Source organism: Phragmites australis, chromosome 10 (genome assembly GCF_958298935.1).
Source record: "Phragmites australis chromosome 10, lpPhrAust1.1, whole genome shotgun sequence".
NCBI lineage: Eukaryota > Viridiplantae > Streptophyta > Magnoliopsida > Poales > Poaceae > Phragmites > Phragmites australis.
Genome location: NC_084930.1, coordinates 18,808,047 through 18,834,535, shown reverse-complemented (window position 1 = coordinate 18,834,535; position 26,489 = coordinate 18,808,047). Strand labels below are relative to the sequence as shown.

General features: G+C 41.8%; 1 protein-coding gene across 1 annotated transcript; it reads right to left on the bottom strand.

The window, feature by feature from the left end:
- Nucleotides 1–20,101: 20,101 nt before the first annotated feature.
- LOC133930142 (uncharacterized) lies at nt 20,102–20,944 on the bottom strand. The gene has a single exon (XM_062376832.1). It carries the CDS (start codon nt 20,942–20,944, stop codon nt 20,102–20,104), a length of 843 nt encoding a protein of 280 aa, XP_062232816.1.
- Between the last annotated feature and the right edge of the window lie 5,545 nt (nt 20,945–26,489).

The following is a 26,489-nucleotide window of genomic DNA, read 5'->3' as shown; positions in this document are numbered from 1 at the left end:
GTTGCCATGTCTGCGAAACACTTAACACACACCAGTGGTGTGTTGCCCGGAAAGTCACTACAAAGTCGTTACAAAGTTTCATCCAGTATGTACATGCCCGCTAGGTTTCACCACCGTCAAAGTGGCATTCACACCACCCAGAAGCCCCCTTTTGCGCCTTGTAGCTCCAGAAAGTTCTCACCCTTCCCTTCCACTACACATCTCATACCACTAACCAAATGGTTATGGCATTTGCCGTCCCCACACATCCACTCTTCCATTTGGCACGCACAAAAACTGGAATCCACTAATTAATAGGCTAGGCCTGTCCCATACCAGGTCTCGTGGTTGGTACGATATTTCTTAGGTTGTCGCTCCACGAACCGGTCCTTACTTAGGTTACTTGAGCAAACACTACACCAACATCATAACTTTATCATCACTGACCCAACTTTGCTCAAGGCCTAAGGTTCCATGTTGCTAATGCCATCATTAATACAACCAACTCATGATTGCATTAATTAGTTAATCATGTTTAACCCTTAACCCTTCAATCCCCTTGTGCGAAGCTAAGCATGACTACCCATCATATCCTCTACTATTAACATGGCGACAAGAAATTATATGGAACAGGATACTATAAGTACATAGGATTCAGGATTAACAGCATGAAAGTTTGAAAAGAATGCATTTTAAACAAAACTGGGATCAAAATATTCAAGGACACTTGCCTCGCCCAACTTGCTGCTCAAAGTCTTCAAAAACTTGGTCCTGAAGGTTCTCGAACTGCTCTTCGTCTGCTTTCGACACACACCGGAAAAATATACAACAAAACCAACTAAGAACAGTATACCAAACAATAGCTAACATCTATGAAAAAGGTACTACAAGATAGTACACGTTGCTACGAATACGTGAGCGCGAAAATCATCTAAATCAGAGCTAAAACGAGAAAGTTATGCTATAAATAAAACTAGGGTTAAATCTGAAAATAAAAAGGGCTTAGTTTAAATAAAAACAGAAAGGTTAGGGGCCTTTTTGAAAAAATTGAGGGACCTATTTGTAATTAAGAAAAATTTCAAGGGCTATTCTGCATAATTACAAGGGCTCTTATTTAAATATAGGAAAGTCCAGGGGCTTATTTGCAAAGCTGCCATTACTCCCGAATTAAATGAAATAGGAAAATATGACTGGAAAAGGTGTGCTGACGTGCCACTACCACGTGGGCTAAATCGATGAGGTGGCCGGCTTATGCAAGCGATGACGTGGCCTGATTTGCTGACTAGGATTATGTGGCCATGTGGCAGCATGCGATTGGACGCCGAAAGGTTATGTGAAGCTTTTAATCACGGCCATCCAAAACAGATCTAACGGTTGTTGGGGGGGGCTTAGTTGACTGGCGCCAGAGATGAAAACGGTGGCGCTATCACCGGAGAGATGGCGATCCTCGTCACCGGGCACGGGGGTCAACGGCGAGAGGCGGCAGAGGGAGAAGTGGACAAGGTAATTCCATTTTAGCGCTTACCTCGAGCGGCGGGGCATCGAAAGCAGTCGGCGGTGGGGTAGACGGCGGCGGTCTTGGGTGAGCTACGGGGAGGGAGCTCCGGTGGCCAAAACTCGTCGGTGAAGACAGCAGCGGCCGCGGTAGACGGTGGAGATGCTCAGGTGCGGCTCAGCTACGGCAAACGGGTGACGGATTTCGCCGGGTCGGAGTTGAACCGAGCAGCTATGGTGATGGCAGAAGAGCTCGAGTCGGCACGAATTTTAGATGGGAAAACTGAGGGTGCTCGGGTGCTTATATAGGCGGGCATGCGGCTGCGGATAGAAAATAATATAGCCTAGGTTCATTTTTCTAGCATTTAGAAAATAATTTCTTTCTCCTAAGATTTTGAGGCAAAGAATAACACCCTATTCTAAGGAAAATGATACCTATTACTATTTCTAAAAAGTTGAAAAACTAGGGTGTTATAAACTGTAGAGAAGACACCATATGAGATATGGACCAGGAAGCGTCCCATGTTGTCTTTCCTTAAGATCTAGGGTTGTGAGTCCTATGTAAAACGTTTGACGTATGATAAGCTCACTCCCAAATTAGTAAATACTTCTTTGTGAGGTATCCTAGGAAAACCAAAGGATATTACTTCTATAACTAGGAAGAAGGCAAAGTGTTTGTCGCCCGGAATGATGCTTTTCTGGAGAAAGAGTTTCTCTCAAAGAAAGTTAGTGAGAGCACGGTGCAACTCGAAGAGATTCGGGAAATCAGAAAGTGTTTTAGCCCCAATTGAACCACAATTAGATATTGCAGAACATGTTGTGGAGACACTAGCCCCACTACTGTCGAAATTGGTTAGTTGTATACCTAAGAGGTTTATGTTCCTAACCACGGAGCAGCGCAACATACTATTATTGGACAATGATGAACCCAAGACCTATTTGGAAGCGATGGTGGGATCAGACTCTGAGAGATGGCTTGGAGCCATGAGATGCAAGATAGAATCCATGCACGATAATCAAGTTTGGAACTTGGTTGATCCACCTGATGGTATTAAAGCAATTGAGTGCAAATAGGTTTTTAAGAAAAAGATAGACATTGAAGGAAATATTCACATCTATAAGGCATGATTGGTGGCGAAAGGTTTCAGAAAAATTCAAGGAGTTGATTATGATGAAATGTTTTTCGCCTGTCGCAATGCTAAAGTCTATTCGGATCATCCTAACAATTGCTGCATATTATGACTATGAGATATGACAAATGGATGTCAAAATGACTTTCTTCAATGGAAACCTAAGTGAGGATGTGTACATGACATAGCCTGAAGGTTTTGTCGATCCAAGAAATGCTAGGAAGATATGCAAGCTGCAAAAGTCCATCTATGGACTAAAACAAGCTTCTTAGAATTGGAATCTTCGTTGTGATGAAGTGATCAAAGGGTTTGGTTTCATAAAGAATTGAGAAGAGCCTTATGTTTACAAAATAGCTAGTGTGATGAGCCCATGGCTCCTTCTGATACAATCAATACCACCAATAATCCTCAAATCATACAAAGTCCAATTACAAGAGCACGTGCACGACAATTAGACCACCAGGTGAACTCATCCCTTGTTGTTCATGCTTTCTTGGATGGATTACTACTAAATTCTTATGAGAAATTGCTTAGGAATGTGGGAGAAACAACATAATCTTACCCGAATGTCACCCCTCGAAGGCTAAGTCTACTCGGACTCGAGGCTGAGCTCTAGTTGTGGTCGTGGTCGAGTCCCAGGATAGCACGTTAGTAAAATGGGTATAACTCTCTCATACGAAGTCCGTTTTAGCCAATCTTAGATATTCTGGAAAGCTTATGATGAGCCCTTTCCAATGGATATGAGCTCGACCAAATATTACTTTTGGTGTAGCCAAGTCGAAGGAATAAGGTGTTATGCCACTGTTTTGGACCTAGTTGGGTCTTGTAATCGTGTCGGAGTCAGACTCTAGGTTGTGTACGCCTCTTTCCATGGCTGCACAATCCTAGGTCAACCTCCTTATGTCCGCCCTATATATACAGAGTAGTCGTCGTAGTGTAGGCTCGAGGTTTAGCTTAGATTATATTGTTTTAGATAGTTTCATCGTTAATTGGTTTGTTGAACTCCAACTCGAGTACTTCATTGGTAATTAGCAATATTCAAATTGCATATACTTATTCTTGCTTGTGTTCTCAATTCGCTTGCAGGAAAAGCCTTCTTGGCGAGGTCAACCGCGTCTTGGCACAGTTGATAACCACGGAGTAGTGGTGTAGTGGTTGCGAGGGTTCTCGATCTGTTCTGTTTGGAGCCTTTGGATCATCAACATCAAAGCTCTACCAATTGACTTATCATATTACCTTTCGGAAGATCGGGCAAACGCGCATCAAGTGGTATCAGAGCCATGGTTGCCCGTTAGGTAATCTAAATTATCCCCTTTGTTTCGTCGTTTTCTATTACCTAGAGTCCAGAAAATTTCCCCACAAAAACATTTAGATCTTAGTTTTTCCGTTGTCCAAACCACTATGAGCCTTCACAATTTTGTTTTCAGTATTCAACGCCGTTGAGTTTGAATCCATCGTCGGTTTCTTTGTTCCTGGTCGAGTCATCGTGTTTTAGTTTCTAGTGTCGAGCCTTGCTGTTTAGTAATCGTGTATCTCAATCTGTCCTTGTTTGCTATAGCCGAGATTGTGTATCTACTCGAGTTCGACCACTAGTCGAGTCGACCATCAAGTCGTGTTTGACCACTAGTCACTTTAACCATCTACTCGAGTTCGACCACAAGTCGAGTCGACTATCAAGTCGTGTTCGACCACTAGTCGCTTAAACTATCTACTCAAGTTCAACAATTAGTCGAGTCGACCATCAAGTCGTGTTCAACCACTAGTCGCTTAAACCATCTACTCGAGTTCGACCACTAGTTGAGTCGACCATCTACTCGGGTTCGACTACTAGTCGTTTCGACCATCCTTTCTAGTTCGACCACCTAGTTGGATTCAACTACCCACTCGTTTTCGCCTCCACAACCTAGTCAGAGTCTATCTATTTCTGGCTGCTCTCAGACATCCTACAAACTCATCATATTGAGCATTGTCCGATAAAGTTTGAGTATCACTCGATAGCCCAAACAGAGATAGTCAAAGTTCAGAGAGAGAGAAAGAGAGAGTATATTTTTTATTACCTTTATACCCCTACTCTTCAGAAAAAAGTTTGTGACTCACATACCTCACTGGTCTTAGAAAAGGCAGTAAAAGAGTTTTTGAGTTTGTGTAACATTCGCAAAAAAAAAAGAAAAAAAGAAAAAAATCAAGCAAGAAGCAAAGAGTGCCAAAAAAGAAGAAACAAAGAGTGCAAATAAAGAAGCAAAGAGTGCAAAAAAAAGAATTGAGAGAGAATTAAAAAAAGAGAATTAGTTTGCATTGCGAATTTTGTTCCATTGTGCTTGTGTCTATTATAGTTTTCGGCTTGCTTGAGCTAGTTCTAGGGACGCGTCGGGCCAGCAACTATGACGAGTACTGTGGACTTTTATTCAGCTTTGCTAATCTAATTTCATTAATTGCTATTCCTTGCTACTAAATATTGCCTGTCCAAGCTACACCTTCTCTCAATCAGAACGGTATCTTCCCTTGCAACTACCTCACTCGTACCTGATAAGGTATCACGAACCAGCCACCGGTTGTGCCAACTGCGGTGACTGGTTAGAATAATTGCAAGAGCGTGGTAAGATGCTTGAGAGTGTGTGACTCCACCTCCACCACCTAGTAGTTGATAGGGATAATTTATCTTTCGTTGTTTTCTATCTTCGACAAACCATGGCAGGAGAAGCATCGGATGCGAAGAAGTATATTTTGAGGAAAGAACTCACAATGTTGTTGGATGATCATCAACAAACTATTAATGATGACATTGACAAGAAGCTTATGGGAATGAATATTGTATTGCAGCGACTCAATAAAAGCATTGCAATGCTCAATACACACTTTGATCGATTGGTTAATCCGCCACCGAACATTGGTCGAGTGGATCCTCATGATGCAGCCTTTGAACAAGAGGAGTCCGTCGCAGATGATGAAATTTTGAGACAAGAACGTGACGCCTTTGATGAACGACAAAGGAACCGATTGAACTTCAACCCTCAAGGTATGATAGGTAATAATTTTCAGCAATATAACCCACATATTAATGATGATCTATTTGCTAAGTTTAAGTTTACTATACCATCTTTTGAGGGTGCTTATGATGCTGAAAGGTATTTAGATTAGGAGATGACGGTAGAACAGAAGTTTAATGCTTATTTAGTCTCTGAAGTGCACAGAGTTAGGCAAGCCACTAGTGAATTTAAAAATTTTGCAATCATCTCGTGGAATAGGGTTTGCATTGACGTATTAGCGCCTACTGCATGGAAGGCTTTAAAGGTTGCTATGCATAACAAATTTGTTCCACCCTCTTTTAAATGTGATTTGTGTAAGAAATTGCAGCGCGTAAACCAAGGTGATAGATCCGTAGAAGAATATTACCAGGAGCTACAAATTAGTATGTTGCGTTGTAATATTATTGAGGTTGAAGAGGCTGCAATGGCATGCTTTTATAGAGGGTTAAGGCGTGAAATTCAGGATATAGTTGATTACAAATAATACAATAGTGTTCCTAGATTATTCCAACTTGTATGTCTGGCAGAAAAAGAATTGTAGGGATGACAATAGAGGCCAAGGAGCAATTTTGGAAGCACGACTACTTCCAAATTAACACTGGGACAAGTCAAAATAGCCCCACATTTAGCTACACGGTCTGCTACCCCCTTCTCGAGTAGGGCACGTTTAGCAATACCTTCGATACCGTCACACGCTCCTGAGGCAAGCAAATCCGTAAGTGTGCAGGGTCCAGCGAAGTGCTCTTCTTCGGTTGCCTCAACTGGTTGCACGACTGGGATTATTTGCCACCAATATAAGGGAATGGGCCATGTCATGAACGACTGCCACCGATGTCAGCACGCGTATATTGTAACAGAAGACGGTGGATATGTAAGTGCTAGTGATTGTGAGGATGAATATGCTCTTGCAGCTAACCATGCAGGTGACGAGGATGGAGATGAGACGGATATCGACCATGAGGAAGTGTTCGATGAAACTGCCACGAAGGATTATCGGACCCTCATTGTGCAGTGAGTATTAAGCACTCAAATGGAGCAAGCGGAACAGCTACAACACCACAATTTATTTCAAATATTCCTCATAGTCAAGGATTATCGTGTCCTAGTCATTATTAATGGAGGAAGCTGCAACAACTTGGTAAGTTCAGATATGATCAAGAAGCTTGCCTTGCCGACAAGAAATCATCCTCACCTGATCATATTCAATGGTTCAATAACAGTGGTAAGGTGAAGGTAATGCAAGCAGCTAGGGTGCATTTTTCTATTGGTTCATACCATGATTGTGCTGATTTTGATGTAGTTCCCAATCAAGAATGTTCACTTTTGTTAGGATGACCATGGGAGTTTGATACTGATGCAACACATCATGGTAGTATTAATAAGTACACCCTTATGCATAAAAGAAAGAAAAATAACTTTTCTACCTTTAACCCCTGCTGAAATTGTGAAATATGAACAAGAGATAGCTGAAAATAAGAGAAAAGAGTTTGAGAATGAATCTAAAAATCAGCAAGTAGCGGAAAAAGTTTTTCCACCCAAAAAGGAGAAAGCAACAACAACTTCTAAGTCCAATGGAATTAGACTAAAAGGGTGTGTTATGTTTGCTACTAAATCTGACATTGCTGAAATTTGTGATAATGAGCTGCCATGCTATGCTTTAATATACAAAGATGCTTTAGTTTCACTCGAGAATATATCTAGCTCTTTGCCTCCTGCTGTTGCTAAGCTTTTGCAGGAGTTTGTGGATGTATTTCTAGCTGAAGTACCCCCAGGATTACCACCTATTCGAGGGATTGAACATCAAATTGATTTGATTCTTGGAGCAAATTTGCCAAACCGTGCTACATATAGGACCAACCCAGAAGAGACTAAGGAAATTCAGTGACAAGTCCAAGACCTTTTGGATCACTAGTACGTACGAGAAAGTCTTAGTCCTTGTGTTGCTCCTGTTCTTTTGGTTCCTAAGAAAGATGGTAGTTGGCGTATGTGTGTTGACTGTAGAGCCATTAATAATATTATTATAAGATATCATCACCCTATCCCTAGGTTAGATGATATACTTGACGAGTTGAGTGGTTCTATAATTTTCACTAAAATTGTCTTGCGAAGTGGATACCACCAAATTAGAATGAAACTTGGAGGTGAATGGAAAACTACGTTTAAAACTAAGTTTGGCTTGTATGAGTTGTTAGTAATGCCTTTTGGGTTAACTAATGCACCTAGTACTTTCATGCGATTGATGAACGAAGTTTTACGTGCTTTCATTGAAAGATTTATGGTAGTATACTTTGATGATATCTTGATTTATAGCCAGTCACATGAGTCACACTTTGATCATCTATGTGATATTTTTAATGCTTTGAGAGATGCACGTTTGTTCGGTAACCTTGAAAAGTGCATCTTTTGCACAGATCGAGTTTCTTTTCTTGGCTATGTTGTTACTCCACAGGGAATAGAGGTGGATGAAGTAAAAATTGAGGCCATAAAGGGTTAGCCAACCCCTATGACTGTTACTCAAGTGAGAAGCTTTCATGGTCTTGCGGGTTTTTGTCGGTGCTTTGTGTGGGATTTCAGCACCATTGCTGCCCCATTGAATGAATTGACGAAGAAAGGAGTGGATTGCCAATGAGGACCTACACAAGAAAAAGCATTCAAGTTGTTGAAAGAGAAACTTACCCATGCTCTTTTACTCCAATTCTCTGATTTTGGTAAGACCTTTGAGCTAGAGTATGATGCTAGCGGGATTGGAATTGGAGGTGTGTTAATTGAAGAAGGTAAATATGTTGCTTATTTCAGCGAGAAATTAAGTGGGCCAAGTCTAAATTATTCTAACTATGATAAAGAATTGTATACTTTAGTTCGTGTGCTTGAAACTTGACAACATTATCTATGGCCCAAAGAATTTGTTATACATTCTGATCATGAATCGCTGAAGCATATTAAGAGTCAAGCTAAATTGAATAAACGACATGCTAAATGGGTCTAATTTATTGAGTCTTTTCCATATGTCATAAAACATAAGAAAGTAAAGAACAATGTGATTGCTAATGCACTTTCTAGGCGTTATACCATGTTATCTCAACTTGATCCTAAGATTTTTGGTTTAGAGACCATTAAGGACTTATTTGCTACTGATTTGGATTTTAAAGAAGTGCTTGAACATTGTAAAGAAGGGAAAACATGGAATAAATATGTGATGAATGAAGGATTGCACTATTGTGCTAACAAGCTATGCATTCCAGCTAGCTCCGTACGTCTTTTGTTGTTACAGGAGGCGCATGGAGGAGGATTGATGGAACATTTTGGAGCAAAGAAGATTGAAGATGTGCTGGCCGTCCACTTCTTTTGGCCAAAGATGAGACAAGATATCGAACGCTACGTGTCTCGATGCACCACTTGGTCTCGCTTGAATCCACATGGTCTTTACATGCCTCTTCCTGTTCCTAGTGCATCATGGGAGGATATTTCTATGGATTTTATTTTAGGACTACCTAGGACAATGAGGGGGAGGGATAGCATATTTGTAGTTGTGGATAGATTTTCTAATATGGCACATTTTATGCTTTGTCACAAGAGCGATGATGCTACAAATATAGCTGATTTTTTTTCCAGGGAAATCGTTCGACTATATGGAGTGCCTAATACTATCGTCTCAGATCGTGATACAAAGTTTTGAGTCACTTTTGGAGATCACTTTGGAATAAATTGGGGTTGAAGCTGCTATTTTCTACTACGTGTCATCCCCAGACCAACGGTCAAACAGAGGTTATCAACCATACATTATCAACCATGTAACGGGATGTTCTAAAGAAAAATTTGAGGATGTGGGAAGAGTGTTTACCACATATTGAATTTTCTTACAATAGGTCGATACACTCCACCACCAAGGTAAGTCCATTCTAGGTAGTGTATGGATTTAATCCCCGTGCTCCTATTGATTTACTACCTTTACCTACTTTTGAAAGACTTAATTTTAGGCAATCTTGGACATTCTGGAAAGCTTACAATGAGCCTCTTTCCAATGGATATGAGCTCAACCAAATATTCCTTATGGTGTAGTCAGAGTCACAATTTTGGACCTAGTTGGTTCTTGTAATCGTGTCAGAGCCGGAGTCTCGGTTGTGTACGCCTCTTTCCACGGCTGCACAACCCTAGGTCATCCTCGTCATGTCCCCCCTATATATACATAGTATCCATCGTAGTTTAGGCTCAGGTTTAGCTTAGATTATTCTGTTTTAGACAGTTTTGCCATTTATCGATTTGTTGAACCCCAAACTCGAGTACTTTATTGGTAATTAGCAATATTCAGATTGCATCTACCTGTTCTTGCTTGTGTTCTCGATTCGCTTGTAGGAAAAGCCTTCTTGGCGAGGTCAACCGCATCTTGGCATGGTTGATAACCACGGAGTAGAGGTGTAATGGTTGCGAGGGTTCTCGATCTGTTCTATTCGGAGCCTTTGGATCATCACCGTCGAAGCTCCACCAATCGACTTATCATATTACCTTTCAGAAGATTAGGCAAAAGCGCATTAGGTGAGGAGGATCTCAATGTAAATGTTTACATATTTCAATTTGGTTTTGTGTTTTGCCTCAATGGAGGAGCAGTGAGTTGGAAGAGTTTCAAGCAAGAAACAGTGGCCAATTCCATGTTGGAGGCTAAGTATATCGCAATTCCGAAGTTGCAAAGGAGGCTGTTTGGATCATAAAGTTTGTTTCTGAGTTTGGTGCAGTGCCTAGTGCTTCTAGTCTAGTGGATCTCTATTGTGATAATAGTGGAGCCATTGCGCAAGCCAAGGAATTGTCACACCAGAAGTCCAAACATATACTACGGCGCTATCACCATATTCAAGAGATTTTAGATTGGGGTGATGTGAAGATATGCAAGGTGAACATGGATTTGAATATTTCTGATCCGCTGACAAAGCCACTCCCATAACCCAAGCATGAGGCGCACATGAGGGCTATGAGTATTAGATACTTACATGATTTACTCTAGTGCAAGTGGGAGATTAAATGTGATATGCCCTAGAGGCAATCATAGAGATGATTGTATCACATCTATGTTTATATTGTTTTGAATAATATGTTATTTCAAGAATGAGTATCATTTACATTGATTGGCAAGTATGTGACTTGTTCGTGGAACTATTTGTTTGTATCATGATGTTATTCTAAATTAATCCCTAATCATGTATCGTTGTGATGATTCATAAGACCAGCACAAGTATTGATTGATGTCACGTTTCATGGATCATAGGTGTAGAGATACCAGATCAATAATGTGGACATTTATGTTAGAGAACATGATGTTGGATAGACCCACCTTGAGTACTGCAGGGATTGTTATTTGTAATGTGTCATCAATTATTATCTCAAATCCTGCAGGATCCTTAGACATAAGATCATCATTGATTATCAGAATATGTAGTGAAATACTTTGGGGCTACCAAACACTATGACGTAAAGGTAGTTTTCAGGTTTGTCATGAAACATGTCGTGGGGTGTAAGCAATCAAGATGAAATTTGCCCCTCCTTAATAACGGGAGAGATATCTCTGGGCCCCTCGAGATAGTTGGATTGAGAAAGTGCATGGTTGTGCCAATATGATTAAAGAGTTAATCATGATGAATCCAGTACTTGATTGAGTGAATGGTCAAGCTATCACAAGGGTGGCACGTATCTCGCCTTGAGCTTGACTGGTATTGTGAGGCAAAGGGATCGGTGTATGTATATATCAAGGTTCAGCTGATATGATCTTTGTGTATACTCGGGAGTCAACATGTCCTACTAGGGACCGCTATTGATTTCGGTTGGGAAAGGGTTTCCGAGTCGTAGCTATTTGCACAAGAACCTAATGGGTCAGACATTTAATGAGTTGGAACAAAACATACAAATTGGATTCATATATGGGTTTGATTGGATTGTGATCCATGAGGTGTTAGAGTGCTAAAGGGCTTCCAACATGGGAGCCCATTAGCGAGCTCTATATAAGGAGAGGCATGAAGTGGGGCGTTGAGAGGTGAGCCACTCCGAAACCCTAGCCACAACCCTTCACACGGCCTCCCTAAACCCTAGCTGCGCTTGTTGTGCTAGCACATTGGCGCTACCTAGTAGAAGGGATCGGTGACATCCAAGGAGGGAGGGGGTGAATTAGGACACTTAGAACTATGTCTGCTCCAAAAACAACACCTATATGAAATTATATCTACATGTTCTCTAAGTTTATCTAGTGTGTCTACTCTACCGATCAAAGCGATTGCAACCTATCTAAGAAGGTAAATTGCAAGAATGTAAATGCGGAAACATAAATAAGGTAGAGAGAGCAAACTCAGCATAATAGATTTTTTTTCTCGTGGTATCGATGGCATGAATGGCACCCCTAGTCCACGTTGGAGCTCCACAAATGATATGCTCCCGGTCAGCACCCAGTCACAGCTCTTGATCCACCAAGTTACAAAAACAAGGCATCCACCCGGATGAGACACCAAGCCACCAAGGCAAGGTCTCACCACTAGCGTCTCTTTCGGTTCCTTGCCATCATGATCACTTCGGAGCTTGAGCCACCAAGGCATGGTTCTCGACATTCCAGCACAATCGTCTTGCTGCCACTGCACACCAAGTCGGAGGGTCAAAAAGGTTGCCGATGAGTCACCAAGACTCCAAGGTGCCGGCATACCACTTGGTACAAGGTTGGATCACTCCTTGATCCACTCTCTAGGCAGCAATCACCTAACAATACTTTCTCTATGCCTATAAGCAATAATCACTCACTAATCTTGTGCATAATCGCCTTGGATAATCACATTAAGCACTTTGGTGGCTTGGATGTCTTCTCAAGTGTATATGAGCTTCCTCTATACTCCAGCAGCATTAAACCTACACACTAGCCTCAAGTGTGGATGTCTTCCTCTAGGTTGAGTGGAGGGGTATTTATAGCCTCAAACCCGCGCATTAGCCATTAACCCAACGGCTCAGAAAAGTTAACATCGGATGATCCGATGAGAACAATAGTAATAACACCGGATCATCCGGTGAGTACACTCTCACAAACTAGCCGTTGGAACCCCACTCAAGCCTTTGTGAACATCAGGCATTATGGTGTATACTTCATCTCTATCACCGAACTATCCGGTGAGTTATCTTGAGCCATCCAAGCCTTTCCTTCTTCTCTGTGTAAATTACTTCGGTGAAAGCATCCAATGCACATAACTTTATTACCAGATTATCCAGTGAGTTGATTTCAGCCAACCGAATGCAACCCTCTTTGGAAATAATACTCTAGTGTACACAATGTTCATCACCGGATCATCTGGTGCCTTGAACTTCGTTCTTCAACACTTAGCACCCTATGTAAATTAGTCTGATGTTAAGCCTCCAGTGTGTACAACACATACACCGGACCTTCTTCTATACATTTGCATTGCTCATTATCCGATGTGTGCAACACATTGATCACCGGACCATCCGATGCTTTGATCTTCAACTTCAATAGCTGCAACCTTCTTTGGACAAAATGCTTCGATGTGTATCTCCTCTGATCACTGGACCTTCCAGTGAGGTCTTAGGCCTCTCTCCTCTTTCTCAAATATGCTTCGGTGAGTTCAACACCTAGAGCACCGGACCATCCGGTGAGGCAAATCTTCCTAGGACTTCTCCAATTCACTCCAACTTTTATCTCGGCTGCAGTGGCTTTTTCATGTATTACATCCATGAGACCTACTAACATATATTCTTGACAAACATGTTAGTCCCATTGACTATGTTGTCATTAATCATAAAAATCACAATCATGACCTATAGGGCCATTTTCGCTACAATCTTCTCCTTTTTGGTGATTGATGACAATACAATTAAAGCAAGTGACAAATAATAAATGATACCAAATATAAAGATCATAAGCAAGCATAAAGTCTTACCACATTGCTTGGATACATATTCTTACAACTTAGTCTCCATTTGTTGTGGCTCTCCCTTTCTCCATTGCCATTATCTCCCTTGAACGACCTATGCAAGAGCTTCTCTTTTGTCAATCTAGGCACCAAGCATCTTTTATTCTCCCTCTTTGTCAACTTCAGCATTCCTAGATGTCTTGCTTGTTGCTACAATCTTCTCGCATTGTCCATCTTGCTTTCATCTTGCTTTGGTTGTCAAAATTCTCTCCATTTGTCAACAATCTCCCAAAAAGAGCTATAAGCACATGTTGAACTCAAGGGAAAAACATTAGAGCACATGTGAGAGAGATTCACAAATCATGATCCAATAAAAGGATACCAATGGTATATATATCACTATAAATGAATGATACCAATTGTAGGCTATGAAAGCACATGGATCATAATTTATGAAACTCACATAATATAGTCTAAACTCCCCCCTATATGTGTGCATACATACAATGAGAAAAAATATATATGCACAACTAGACAATATGTCAAGATAGGAAGTTTAAGATATATTATGCATGGATGTAGCTTAAATTAATAAAAGATTTGACAAAGATACCAATTGAAGCATTTAAGCATTGTATATCTTCGGGGACATGTTGATTGCTCCATGAGACTAAAAAATATGTCACTAGAAACATTTGTTAGTCTCAAAATCACAACCTATAGGAAATACTCCCTCTAAATATGTGCATACAAGTGTTGAATACTTGTGAGATATATATACACTTGTTATTGATAACATAGAGATTTATCCTATAGATTGAATCATGGCACATAAACGATACAAAATTGTAAAACTAGTACCATGTAAAGAACCTACAACTAATAAACCATGTAGGTTGCCCATGGGTTAGAGACAAACACAAGCAACCTACCATATAAAAATCTACACTAGGCATTGCAATAAATTGAAATAAGCATATGCAATACTAGATGAGGCAAATAAGCTAGAAGCAAAAAACAAAATACATGAACATAAGTCTAGCTACTATTTACCTCTTTTACCTTTGGATGGGAATTTCGGTATACGATGATCATGATTTTCATCAAAGTGCCCAAACTTGTATACTTGACTTCTTTGCTTGAACCTTCACTTCATCTTGTGAGCCAAGTCTCTAAATCCCCATAGCCACTTCAGGCTTCAAGTCTTCTTTGAACCCAAACCGATTGGGACCCCTTCATGTTGGTGATGACTTACTTGGACACCCAAATGGGTTGGTTCCACCTTGTAACACCCCAGGGCTGCCAAAAACCTGGGATGTCACTAAAATACGCAACCTACAACTTGCCATAATAATAAAAAAAATGGCAGCATCTCCTCTATGAAAATAAACATCGCGGAAGCATTAACACAGATAAACAAGATATGCAGATTATCACAATAACGGATAAAAGCATCCTAACATGAACTAAAAGGAAAATATTAAGTTTAACTTCACCGCCACACTTTAAACTTCAAACGTACGACTCTAAGGACTAAACTTTATTTATTATTACATCACAATGATAAAAAAAATATAGGCATGAAGTGCAAAACGTGCTGCTACATTCCCATCCCTTCACGACATGCATCAAATACCTGGAAGGAGTAATGCAAGGGTGAGATATAAAATTCCAGCAAGCAAACTTGTTTTGACAAGTTATTTAAACCACAAGTTGATTAAGCATGGATTTAATACAGTTTTCTCAAGACATATTAGGATAGTATTAACAACATTAAAGAATAATTTCAAATAAAGATCACAACCACATGTGTAACTTCATATCCACAATAACATATAAATATTATTAATTTCCAAGAATGCATATGAATGCAATGATATGTCTTCTTTTACATCGCACCCCTCCTCGGGCAACGTACGATGTGTACCGGTACAGTCATGATCTTTACGACATAACTTCCAATGCATATGCAAATGCAAGTGCACATGGTAGAAATATGCTGCAATTGCATTAAAATATACTACCAATAATACTTCAACTTCATCCTCAAGTCAAATAATAATATAGCTCACAAGAATTGTAGCAACGTAAGGATAGATATAAGTCAATGATTAAACATGCTTAAACATAAAGCATAATATAAAGTTCAGATCACAGTTAAATTTTCATGGTTCTGAAATAAAGGTGTAGGTGATGAAAATAACAAGTCAAAATGGTACCAACAACATAGCTACGTTTACTTGCCTTCTACCGACGATAATGGCCAACTTCAAGTGTGAGATGAAGAACCACCACCTAAACATAACCATAACTCAGCACCAACACTTCTCATAACATGCAAATACATAAAACAAAGCGCTCCTATGCCCGAAACCCTCAATCAAGACATAACCAAAAACAGCACACACGCATTAGTTTGATAGGAGCAGCAGTACTTATTTTTTTGTAACTATTTTTCTACCACAGATATAATAGCAAACTAATATATTTTCAGAAACTACAGAACAAGGGCTACAACTTTTGTTGAGATGACACAATTTTCTCAAGCCTCTAAGGTCTCCTAAATGACATAGAAAAACAGCTCTAGAAACCTGTCGTCAATTTCAGACAGCAGCCACCCAAACCTGTTTATCTCCAGAAATACGCAACAAAAAATTCTAACATTTTGTGGACATGTATATCATAACACAAGATTCAACTTTTGTATCATTCGGATCTACATAAAACATCTCTAACAAGGCCTAATCAAGTTCTGAACTTCGACAACGAAATCTGTCAACCATTAATTGCAGAAAAGTTCAGAACAACGTAACTAGAGTTACAACCAATGAAAAATTGCATTGTTCACACCATTGGAAAGCTTAATGAATCCTCTACAACCTTCTAGCATTCTGAAAAATTGGCTCAGCAACTAAGATGCCCAAAAATAGAATAGATCTAACACTGACAGAAATTCGATAGAGGTACAACAGTCAGATTCAGACAGCAATATCTCCTAAACCACATGGCCAACAAATCTGAAATTTCACTGATTGCTAGGTTTCTACGTTAGCTACAACTTTCCAGTTGATTACTTCTACAGGAAAAATCATCTAGGTCACCGAAACATCAAGAACACGCATACTGCTCAATCTGCCTGCGCGCAGAACACCAAACCACAAATTCCCCTAACCAAAACCTCTCAAACCAAGATCTACCGGCCATAATCATCAACCAAAACATAAAGAACAGTTGGGGAATTATTATCTTAGGGCACCAAAGCAAGAAAATCCCAAAATCCCCTAGCTCCAAACCTCCTCTTCCCCTCTTCTCCTTGCTTTCCTTGCTGCCCTTCCCTTCCTCTTCTTCTCCTCTTCTTGGCCGGATTCCAGCAGCAGCAGCCACTCTAGGGCAGGACTGGGAGACGCCACCATAGGGGAAAGAGTGTGGGGGGGGGGGGGCGGCACAGTAGAGGGATGGCTAGGGTTTGGCGGGGTGGAGGGGAAAAAGAAGGGGGGCGCCTAGGCCTTTAGGGGAGGGGCTAGGCTAACCGGCCCAAGCCCAGGTTGGCTCAGCCCACTCTCATGGTTAAAGCTTCTCTATTTTAAAAGAAATACACTGCTGCAATTTGCCTCAATTTCTTCTCTTTTCTTTCCCGGCGAGAGCGATTCAATACCCAAAAAACCTGAAACGACGACTTCCAATTTCCTTCCAAAATTTTAGGGCATTACATCCTCCCGTCCTTTAAAGAATTTGTCCCCGAATTCAGCTATACTACGACCGCTACCGAAAAGAAATATATCAACTTAAACCAAAACTTAAAATTGACCTTCCTCAAACAGCGCTGGATACCTCTTACGCATTTGCTCCTCGAGTTCCCAAGTAGCTTCACGTTCCGACTGATTAGTCCATAAAACCTTCACATATGTGATCATCCTCTTCCTCATGACTCGTTCTGACGTGTCCAAGATACGCATTGGGCGACACTTAACAAACAAGTCCTGATGTACTCTGATAGGCTCAAGATCAATCTTATGCTCTGGATCCCGCAGATACTTCCTCAACATGGATACATGGAAGACATTATGCACACCACTCATAGAATCTGGTAACTGTAGACGGTAAGCCAAACTACCAACTCGAGCTGTGATGATAAAAGGTCCAATGTACCTCGGGCTAAGCTTCCCTGTAGTGCCAAACCGAACAACACCCTTTGTGGGCGATACTCTGAGGAGAACCTGGTCACCTACCACAAACTCCAGCTCACGTCTCCTCACATCTGCATAACTCTTCTGTAGGCTCTGAGCGGCCAACATGTTCTGCCGTATCTCCCGCACTTTCTCGGCAGTCTGCTGAACGATCTCAGGACCAAGCACAGCCCTCTCACCAGACGAATCCCAACACAGGGGGGAAACACACTTCCTGCCATACAAAGCCTCATATGGAGCCATCTTAATGCTAGCATGATAACTGTTATTATAGGCAAACTCCACCAAAGCAAGGTGATCCTCCCAACTGCCCTTCCAAGAATGGACACAAGCACGTAGCATATCCTCCAAGGTCTGAATGGTCCGCTCGGACTGCCCATCTGTCTAAGGATGGAAATCGGTACTCAAACAAAGCTTAGTGCCTATAGCACTCTGAAGGCTCTGCCAAAACTTTGATACAAACTTGGTGTCTCGATCTGATACAATCGACTTAGGCACACCACGCAACCTCACCACTTCCTTGATATACAAGGGAACTAAATCCTGAGCTAAACTTGTCGTCTTCATAGGAATGAAATGCGTGGACTTAGTGAGCTTGTCCACAACAACCCATATGGCATCCCTACCACGAGGCGATCGGGGTAAACCAACCACAAAGTCTATAGTGATATGCTCCCATTTCCACTCGGGAACCTCTAAAGACTGAAGCAACCCCGCAGGCCTCTTATGCTCGGCCTTTACCTGTTGACATACACCACAAGCTGCCACATACTCGGCAATATCAACCTTCATCCTTTTCCACCAGAAGCTCCGCTTCAGATCTCTATACATCTTAGCCTCACCAGGATGAATTGTATATGGAGTCCGACGAGCCTCTCTCAAGATGTCCATCTTCACATCTGACTTCTGTGGCACACAAAGACGTCCTCTGAAACGGACTACATCATGCTTATCGATACTGAACTCCCGAGGTCTGCCATCTGCAATCCTTTTGCGAACCTCCTGAATCAAGCGGTTATGTTGCTGTGCCTCACGCACTCTCTTGAGTATGGGTGACTGAATGATCAACTGGGTCTCCTCTCTTGCAGTGCCTGCATAGCAAAAGGAAATACCCATACGATCCAATTCTGCAACCAAAGGCATCACTGTCTTAGGAACACCCATCCTGCTTAGGGCATCTGCCACCACACTAGCCTTCCCAGGGTGATACTGGATCGTCAGATTATAATCCTTTATCAACTCAAGCCATCTACGCTGCCTCAAATTTAGCTCCTTCTGAGTAAAGATATACTTGAGGCTTTGTGATCAGTAAAGATATCACAAGACTCACCATAGAGATAATGCCTCCAAAACTTCAAAGCAAACACCACTGTAGCCAACTCTAGATCATGGGTAGGATAGTTCCTCTCATGGTTCTTCAACTGTCGGGAAGCATAAGCAATTACTTTGCCATCCTGCATAAGCACACAACCAAGACCAATACAGGAAGCATCTGTATACACCGTGAAGCGCTTGCCGCTCTCAGGCAAAACTAGAATAGGAGCATTCACCAACTTATCCTTCAAAGTCCGGAAACTGGCCTCACAATCATCAGTCCACATAAAAGGAACACCCTTCTCTGTAAGCTTGATCATCGGCTTTGCAATACTAGAGAAGTCCTGCACAAAACGCCGGTAATAACCAGCAAGACCAAGGAAGCTTTGTATCTCCGTCACACTGGTTGGCCTTTGCCATTCCACCACTGAAGCAACATTCTTAGGATCAACAGTAATACCATGCTGATTAATCACATGACCAAGGAAGCTCACTTCAGAAAGCCAGAAAGCACATTTCTTCAACTTTGCATAGAACTTATTCTTCCAGAGAGCATCCAAAACAAGACTAAGATGACGCTCATGCTCCTCATCAGACTTGGAGTAGATCAAAATATCATCGATGAAAACGACAACAAAGTCATCCAAGTACTCATGCAACATCTTATTCATCGCTTCCATAAAGATAGCAGGGGCATTCGTTAGTCCAAAAGACATAACAACATACTCATAATGCCCATACCTCGTGATAAAAGCAGTCTTCTCAATATCCTCCTCCTTAATCCTTATCTAGTGATACCCAGAGTTCAAATCAATCTTGGAAAATACCTTAGCACCTCTTAACTGATCAAAGAGAGCATCAATACGAGGCAGAGGATACTTATTCTTGATGGTCACCTGATTAAGAGCACGATAATCCACACATAGCCTCTTAGAGCCATCCTTCTTCTCCACAAACAACACCGGGAAAGCCCAAGGTGACTTACTAGGTCTGATGAATCCCTTAGCAAGAAGATCATCTAACTGCTTCTTCAACTCCACCTGCTCCATTGGAGCCATCCGATACATAGTTCTATAGATAGGCTACGTGCCAGGAACCAACTTGATCTCAAAAACCGAATCACGCTCAGGGGGCACACCTGGAAGTTCATCAGGAAAAACATCGGAGTAGCGACACACCACTGGGATATCCTCCACGTGCAAGGCAACCTTGCGATCATCGACCATCGCCAAAAGAACGCCAGACTTCCGAGTCCAACGATCAGGAAACAGCTGGCACAACAAAGAGAGAGTGTACTTCACCGCACTCCCTTGAAAGACCACCTCTCGACCCGATGGTGCCTGTAAAGAGACTGTCTTCCAGAAACAGGAAATAAATGCTCTATACCGAGAAAGCCAATCCATGCTAAGAATAACGTCAAAAGGATCCAAAGGAATTACCACCAGATTAGCAACAAAGGTTTCATCAGCAAGATGAATAGCACAACCGGGGCAAACAGAAGAACTGGAGATGAGACCTCTAGCAGAACTGACAACAATAGACAGACTAATCTTCTGCATAGAAAGACTAGCACGAACCATAAAACCCTTCGAGACAAACGAGAAGCTAGCGCCAGAATCGAAAAGAGCATGAGCATCAAACGAATCAACTGAAATAATACCTGTCACCACGTTTCCACGGTCTCTGCCGTCAACACAGGGCATAGCATATGCCCCTAGAACTGGAGGTGCTGAAGGAGCAGTAGCCTGGGTTTGTCGAAACAACCCAGACTGAGGCATCGAAGGAGTAGTCTGTGTAGTCGGAGGCGCCATCAAGTACTGAGGGTAGACTGGCATGGGCAGGTACTGTTGAGTGGAAGGCGCCGGCAAGCACTGCAGAGTGGGCGGCGCAGGAAGGTGTTGCTGTGCAGAGGAGGTCACCGCCATCATCTAGACGGTGCTACTAGAATGTGAAGCTGAAGAAGAAGACACTGGCTCCCAACGCATCTTCCCATTGGGATGCTTCCTAAATACCACGTCCTTGTGATCCATGCCACAGATAGAACACCTTCCGGTCCACTGACACTCCACACGACGGTGCGCGTCACCACACCGGAAGCACACCAGCCCTAAGCCAGGCTTGGGAACAGCCCAGTACTGAGGAGCGCTCCCTCCTGAAGCACTGGACTGAGAAGACTTGCCGCGGTATGGCTGGTGACGCTGGAACTTCCCCTTCTTGTGAACAGGGCCACCAGAATGGCCGTTCCTATCGCTCTGACCGCGAGACTGCTCACCACCTGAAGACTTCTACAAGTCAGCAGTGTACACCTGCTGCATCTCCACACCCAAAGCCTGTTCCACTGTAGTGCGGAAGTCAACCACTGGAAAAGCACCCAACACTTGGCGGATCGAATGCTTAAGACCTTGACGAAAGTGTTTTGCCTTCTCTACCTCGTCATGTGCCACGTGTGGGATGAAGCGGACAATCTGATTGAAACCCACTTCATACTCTGCAACTGACTTCTTATCCTGCGTATAGGCATTCAGATCAATCTTCATCCTATCCAGGAAAGTCACCGGGTAGAACCTCCTCTCAAACTGCCGACAAACTCGTGCCAGGATAACGGGCCATGTGCAGCCGTGCGAGCTGACTGCACACCCTTCCACCATATCTGAGCCTCCCCTTTCAGAAGTTGTACCCCATAACGAACACGATCGTGAGCCAACACATCAAAAGCCTCCATCTTGTCCTCCACATACGACAACCAATCAGCAACATGAACCGGAGTACCACTGCCGTCAAAACTGTCTAGCTTCATGCCAACCCACTACATGAGAGAAACACCGCTGACAGGACCATCTGCAATAGGAGCAGTGCCAGAAGCAGCGCCCGTAGGGGCACCAGCAGAGGCAGCCTGCCTCAACGTCCTCAACTCGTCCTGCATTGCCCGCATCGTGGCTACTAGCTCAGCTTAGCTATCACCATCTGGTGTAGCCGGAGCATGCCGCTTAGGTGGCATAACTACAGCCACCAAAATATACAAACAACACAAACATCCATTTCAAGTAATTAAGCATAAGCACTAGACAGAGCAAAACATAACATGATAGGAGCAAAGATATACAAACCCTTACCCATCCTACAAGTGCAAGTGTGTCAAATTAAGCCTTATTTCACCTAGAATCTAAAGCCTAGGCTCTAATACCAACTGTAACACCCCAGGGCCGCTAAAAACCTAGGATGCCACTAAACTACGCAACCTACAACTTGCCATAATAATAAAAAAAAATAGCAGCATCTCCTCCATGAAAATAAGCATCGCGGAAGCATTAACACAGATAAACAAGATATGCAGATTATCACAATAACGGATAAAAACATCCTAACATGAACCAAAAGGAAAATATTAAGTTTAACTTCACCACCACACTTTAAACATCAAACGTACGACTCTAAGGACTAAACTTTATTTATTATTATAGCACAATGATAAAAAGAAATATAGGCATGAAGTGCAAAACGTGTTGCTACATTCCCATCCCTTCACGACATGCATCAAATACCTGGAAGGAGTAATGCAAGGGTGAGATATAAAATCCCAGCAAGCAAACTTGTTTTGACAAGTTATTTAAACCATAAGTTGATTAAGCATCGATTTAATACAGTTTTCTCAAGACATAAGACATATTAGGATAGTATTAACAATACTAAAGAATAACTTCAAATAAAGATCACAACCACATGTGTAACTTCATATCCACAATAACATATAAATGTTATTAATTTCCAAGGATGCAATAATATATCTTGTTTTACATCGCACCCCTCCTCGGGCAACGTACGATGTGTACCGGTACAGTCGTGATCTTTACGACATAACTTCCAATGCATATGCAAATGCAAGTGCATATGGTAGAAATATGCTGCAATTGCATTAAAGTATACTACCAATAATGCTTCAACTTCATCCTCAAGTCAAATAACAATATAGCTCACAAGAATTGTAGCAACGTAAGGATAGATATAAGTCCATGATTAAACATGCTTAAACATAAAGCATAACATAAAGTTCAGATCATAGTTAAATTGTCATGGTTCTGAAATAAAGGTGTAGGTGATGAAGATAATAAGTCAAAACGGTAGCAACAACATAGCTACGTTGAGACGACACAATTTTCTCATGCCTCTAAGCTCTCCTAAATGACATAGCAAACCAGCTCTAGAAACCTGTCATCAATTTCAGACAACAGCCACCCAAACCTGTTTATCTCCAGAAATACGCAACAAAAAATTCTAAAATTTTGTGGACATGTAGATCATAACACAAGCTTCAACTTTTGTATCATTCGGATCTACATAAAACATCTCTAACAAGGCCTAATCAAGTTCTGAACTTTGACAACGAAATATGTCAACCATTAATTGCAGGAAAGTTCAGAACAATGTAACTAGAGTTACATCCAATGAAAAATTGCATTGTTCACACCATTGGAAAGCTTAATGAATCCTCTACAACCTTCTAGCATTCTGAAAAATTGGCTCAGCAACTAAGATGCCCAAAAATAGAATAGATCTAACACTGATAGAAATTTGATAGAGGTATAACAGTCAGATTCAGACAGCAATATCTCCTAAAACACATAGCCAAAAAATCTGAAATTTCATTTGTTGCTAGGTTTCGACGTTAGCTACAACTTTCTAGTTGATCAATTCCACAGAAAAAATCATCTAGTTCACCGAAACATCAAGAACACGCACACTGCTCAATCTGCCTGCGCGCAGAACACTCAGTTCGACCCCAAACCACAAATTTCCCTAACCAAAATCTCTCAAACCAAGATCTACCGGCCATAATCATCAACCAAAACTTGAAGAACAGCAGGGGAATTGTTATATTAGGGCACCAAAGCAAGAAAATCCCAAAATCCCCTAGCTCCAAACCTCCTCCCCTCTTCTCCTTGCTTTCCTTGCTGCCCTTCCCTTCCTCTTCTTCTCCTCTTCTTGGCCGGATTCCAGCAGCAGCAGCCACTCTAGGGCAGGACTGGGAGACGCCACCACAAGGGAAAGAGTGGGGGGGGGGGGTGGCGGCACAGTAGAGGGACGGCTAGGGTTTTGGCAGGGTGGAGGGGAAAAAGAAGGGGGGGGGGGCGCCTGGGCCTTTGGGGGAGGGGTAGGCTAACTGGCCCAAGCCCAGGTTGGCTCAGCCCACTCTCATGGTTAAAGCTTCTCTATTTTAAAAGAAATACATTGCTGCAATTTGCCTCAATTTCTTCTCTTTTCTTTCCCGGCGAGAGCGATTCAATACCGAAAAAACCTGAAACGACGACTTCTGATTTCCTTCCAAAATTTTAGGGCATTACACACCTCTAATCATTTCTACCAACCATGTGTGCAACCACCTTGCCATTGTTCTTCTTCTTGAGCTTGTAGTGGTTGCTCTTGGTCTTAATCTTGTAGTTGGACTTGGTGTATAGGTTAGAGGTCTTGTTGGAGAAGTTTTCCATCTTCTTCTTCTCCTTGGTCTCCTTCTTCACTTGTTTGCATTGGAATGTCTTGTGGCCTTTTTGATGGTATTTTAAGCATGTCACGGTGGACCCCTCCGTAAGGTTCTTCACCATGAAAGCACGCTTATCTTGAGGAGGTTGGACATATCCTTTGCCCTTTAAACCCGCCAAGTCCTTCTTGAGCTTCTACATTTTTTGCTTAAGCTCATCATTCTCTTGTGCAACTAGGTTATTAGATGATTCTACAACAACATCCTCAATACAAATCTCGTTGTAAAAGGGTGAGCTAGATAAAGCAATTAAATCATCACAAGAAGTAGAAGCATCTACCAAAGAATTAAAATTAAATAGAGAGGTAGATTGCTTCAAAGAGACCTTAGTTTGAGATTTAATGCACTCAAATTTAGCCTTAAGCTCTTCATGCTCCTTGTTTAGCAAATTAAATTTGCACAATAATTGTTCATAATTATAAACAAAGGTAGCATAAATGTCATTAAGTGCATTGAATTTCTTAAGCTCTTTATATTGTTTCTTAAGGGCCCTTTGTTGCTCATTGATCAAATGAAGGAGTTCCTCATAGGAGGGAGTATCCTCATCGGATTCATCATCACATAGATCGCTATCCATACCTTTGGCTATGAGGCACTTGTGTGATAACTTACACGATGACGACCTTGAGGAAGAGGTTCTCTTAGAGGAATGGATGGTGATGCTCTCATCACTTGAGCTTGAATCTTCATCATCACTCACCCATTTTCCTATGCTAGCAAGTACCTTGGCTCTTCCCTTTGTCTCCTTGTTCTTGATCTTGGTCCTATTCTCTTTCTTGATGTGATCAATTATTTTGACCAAGTCCTTTATAGAGATTGGGTGATCAATCTTGACATTGATCTTCTTGATGTTCTTCTCCACTTGTGAGATGAGCTTGGCGACTTCGGCATCCACCTCTTCATCGCTTCAGGTGCTTTGCTCATCTTCTTCATAACTCTCTTTGTCTCCATCATCTTCACTTGAGTTTGACTTTTGCTCTTGTTTTCTCATCGTTGCCTTCATGTGTTGGCATTGAGCTTGCTTCCTTGTGACTGCAAGGTTCCTGGTGTCAGATGAGGAAGAAGCTTCCACCCCCATGTTCATTGTCATCTTATGAGTGGTGATCTTACCGAGCACTTGACTTGGAGTTATCCTCTTGATGTCATTGTTATCGTAGATGATGGAGACTATCAACTTGTACTTAGACAAACATCCAACCCTCGATTGGATGATAAAATGATACTCTTGGATAATGCATCTAATTGCCTCTCCTTGTTGGTGATACGAGGTCTCATCCCATCCTCAGTGACTCTCCAAACACCCAACCCTTGAGCTTGTAAATAACAAGTCACTAGAACCACCGGGGGAAGTTTGAGCCATCGAAAAGTGGAGCACTATGCGAATCCATCCCAACCCCGAACCTCACAACTCACTAGGCAGTGAAGCCGAACTGATCACAATGAGACAAAGGATCAAATTCTACTTAAATTGGTGAAACCTTGTGAAAGGTGTTAAGCTCTAACACAAATTGAAGAGCTAGATGTGAGCCCTAGCTCTGATACCAATTGAAAGGATCGGTGACGTCCTAAGAGGAGGGTGAATTAGGACACTTAGAACTATTTCGGCTCCAAAAACAACATAAGATAAAACTATATCAAATTCTATCTAGATGTGCTCTAGATTTATCTACTGTGTCTACTCTACCGATCAAACATAAGATAAAACTATATCAAATTCTATCTAGATGTGCTCTAGATTTATCTACTGTGTCTACTCTACCGATCAAAGCACTTCCAACCTATCTAAGAAGGTAAATTGCAAGAATGTAAATGCAAAAATGTAAATAAGGTAGAGAGAGCAAACTCGGCACAAGGCTTTTTTCTCGTGATATCGATGGCATGAATGCCACCCCTAGTCCATGTTAGAGCTGCACAAAGGATATGCTCCCAGCCAGCAC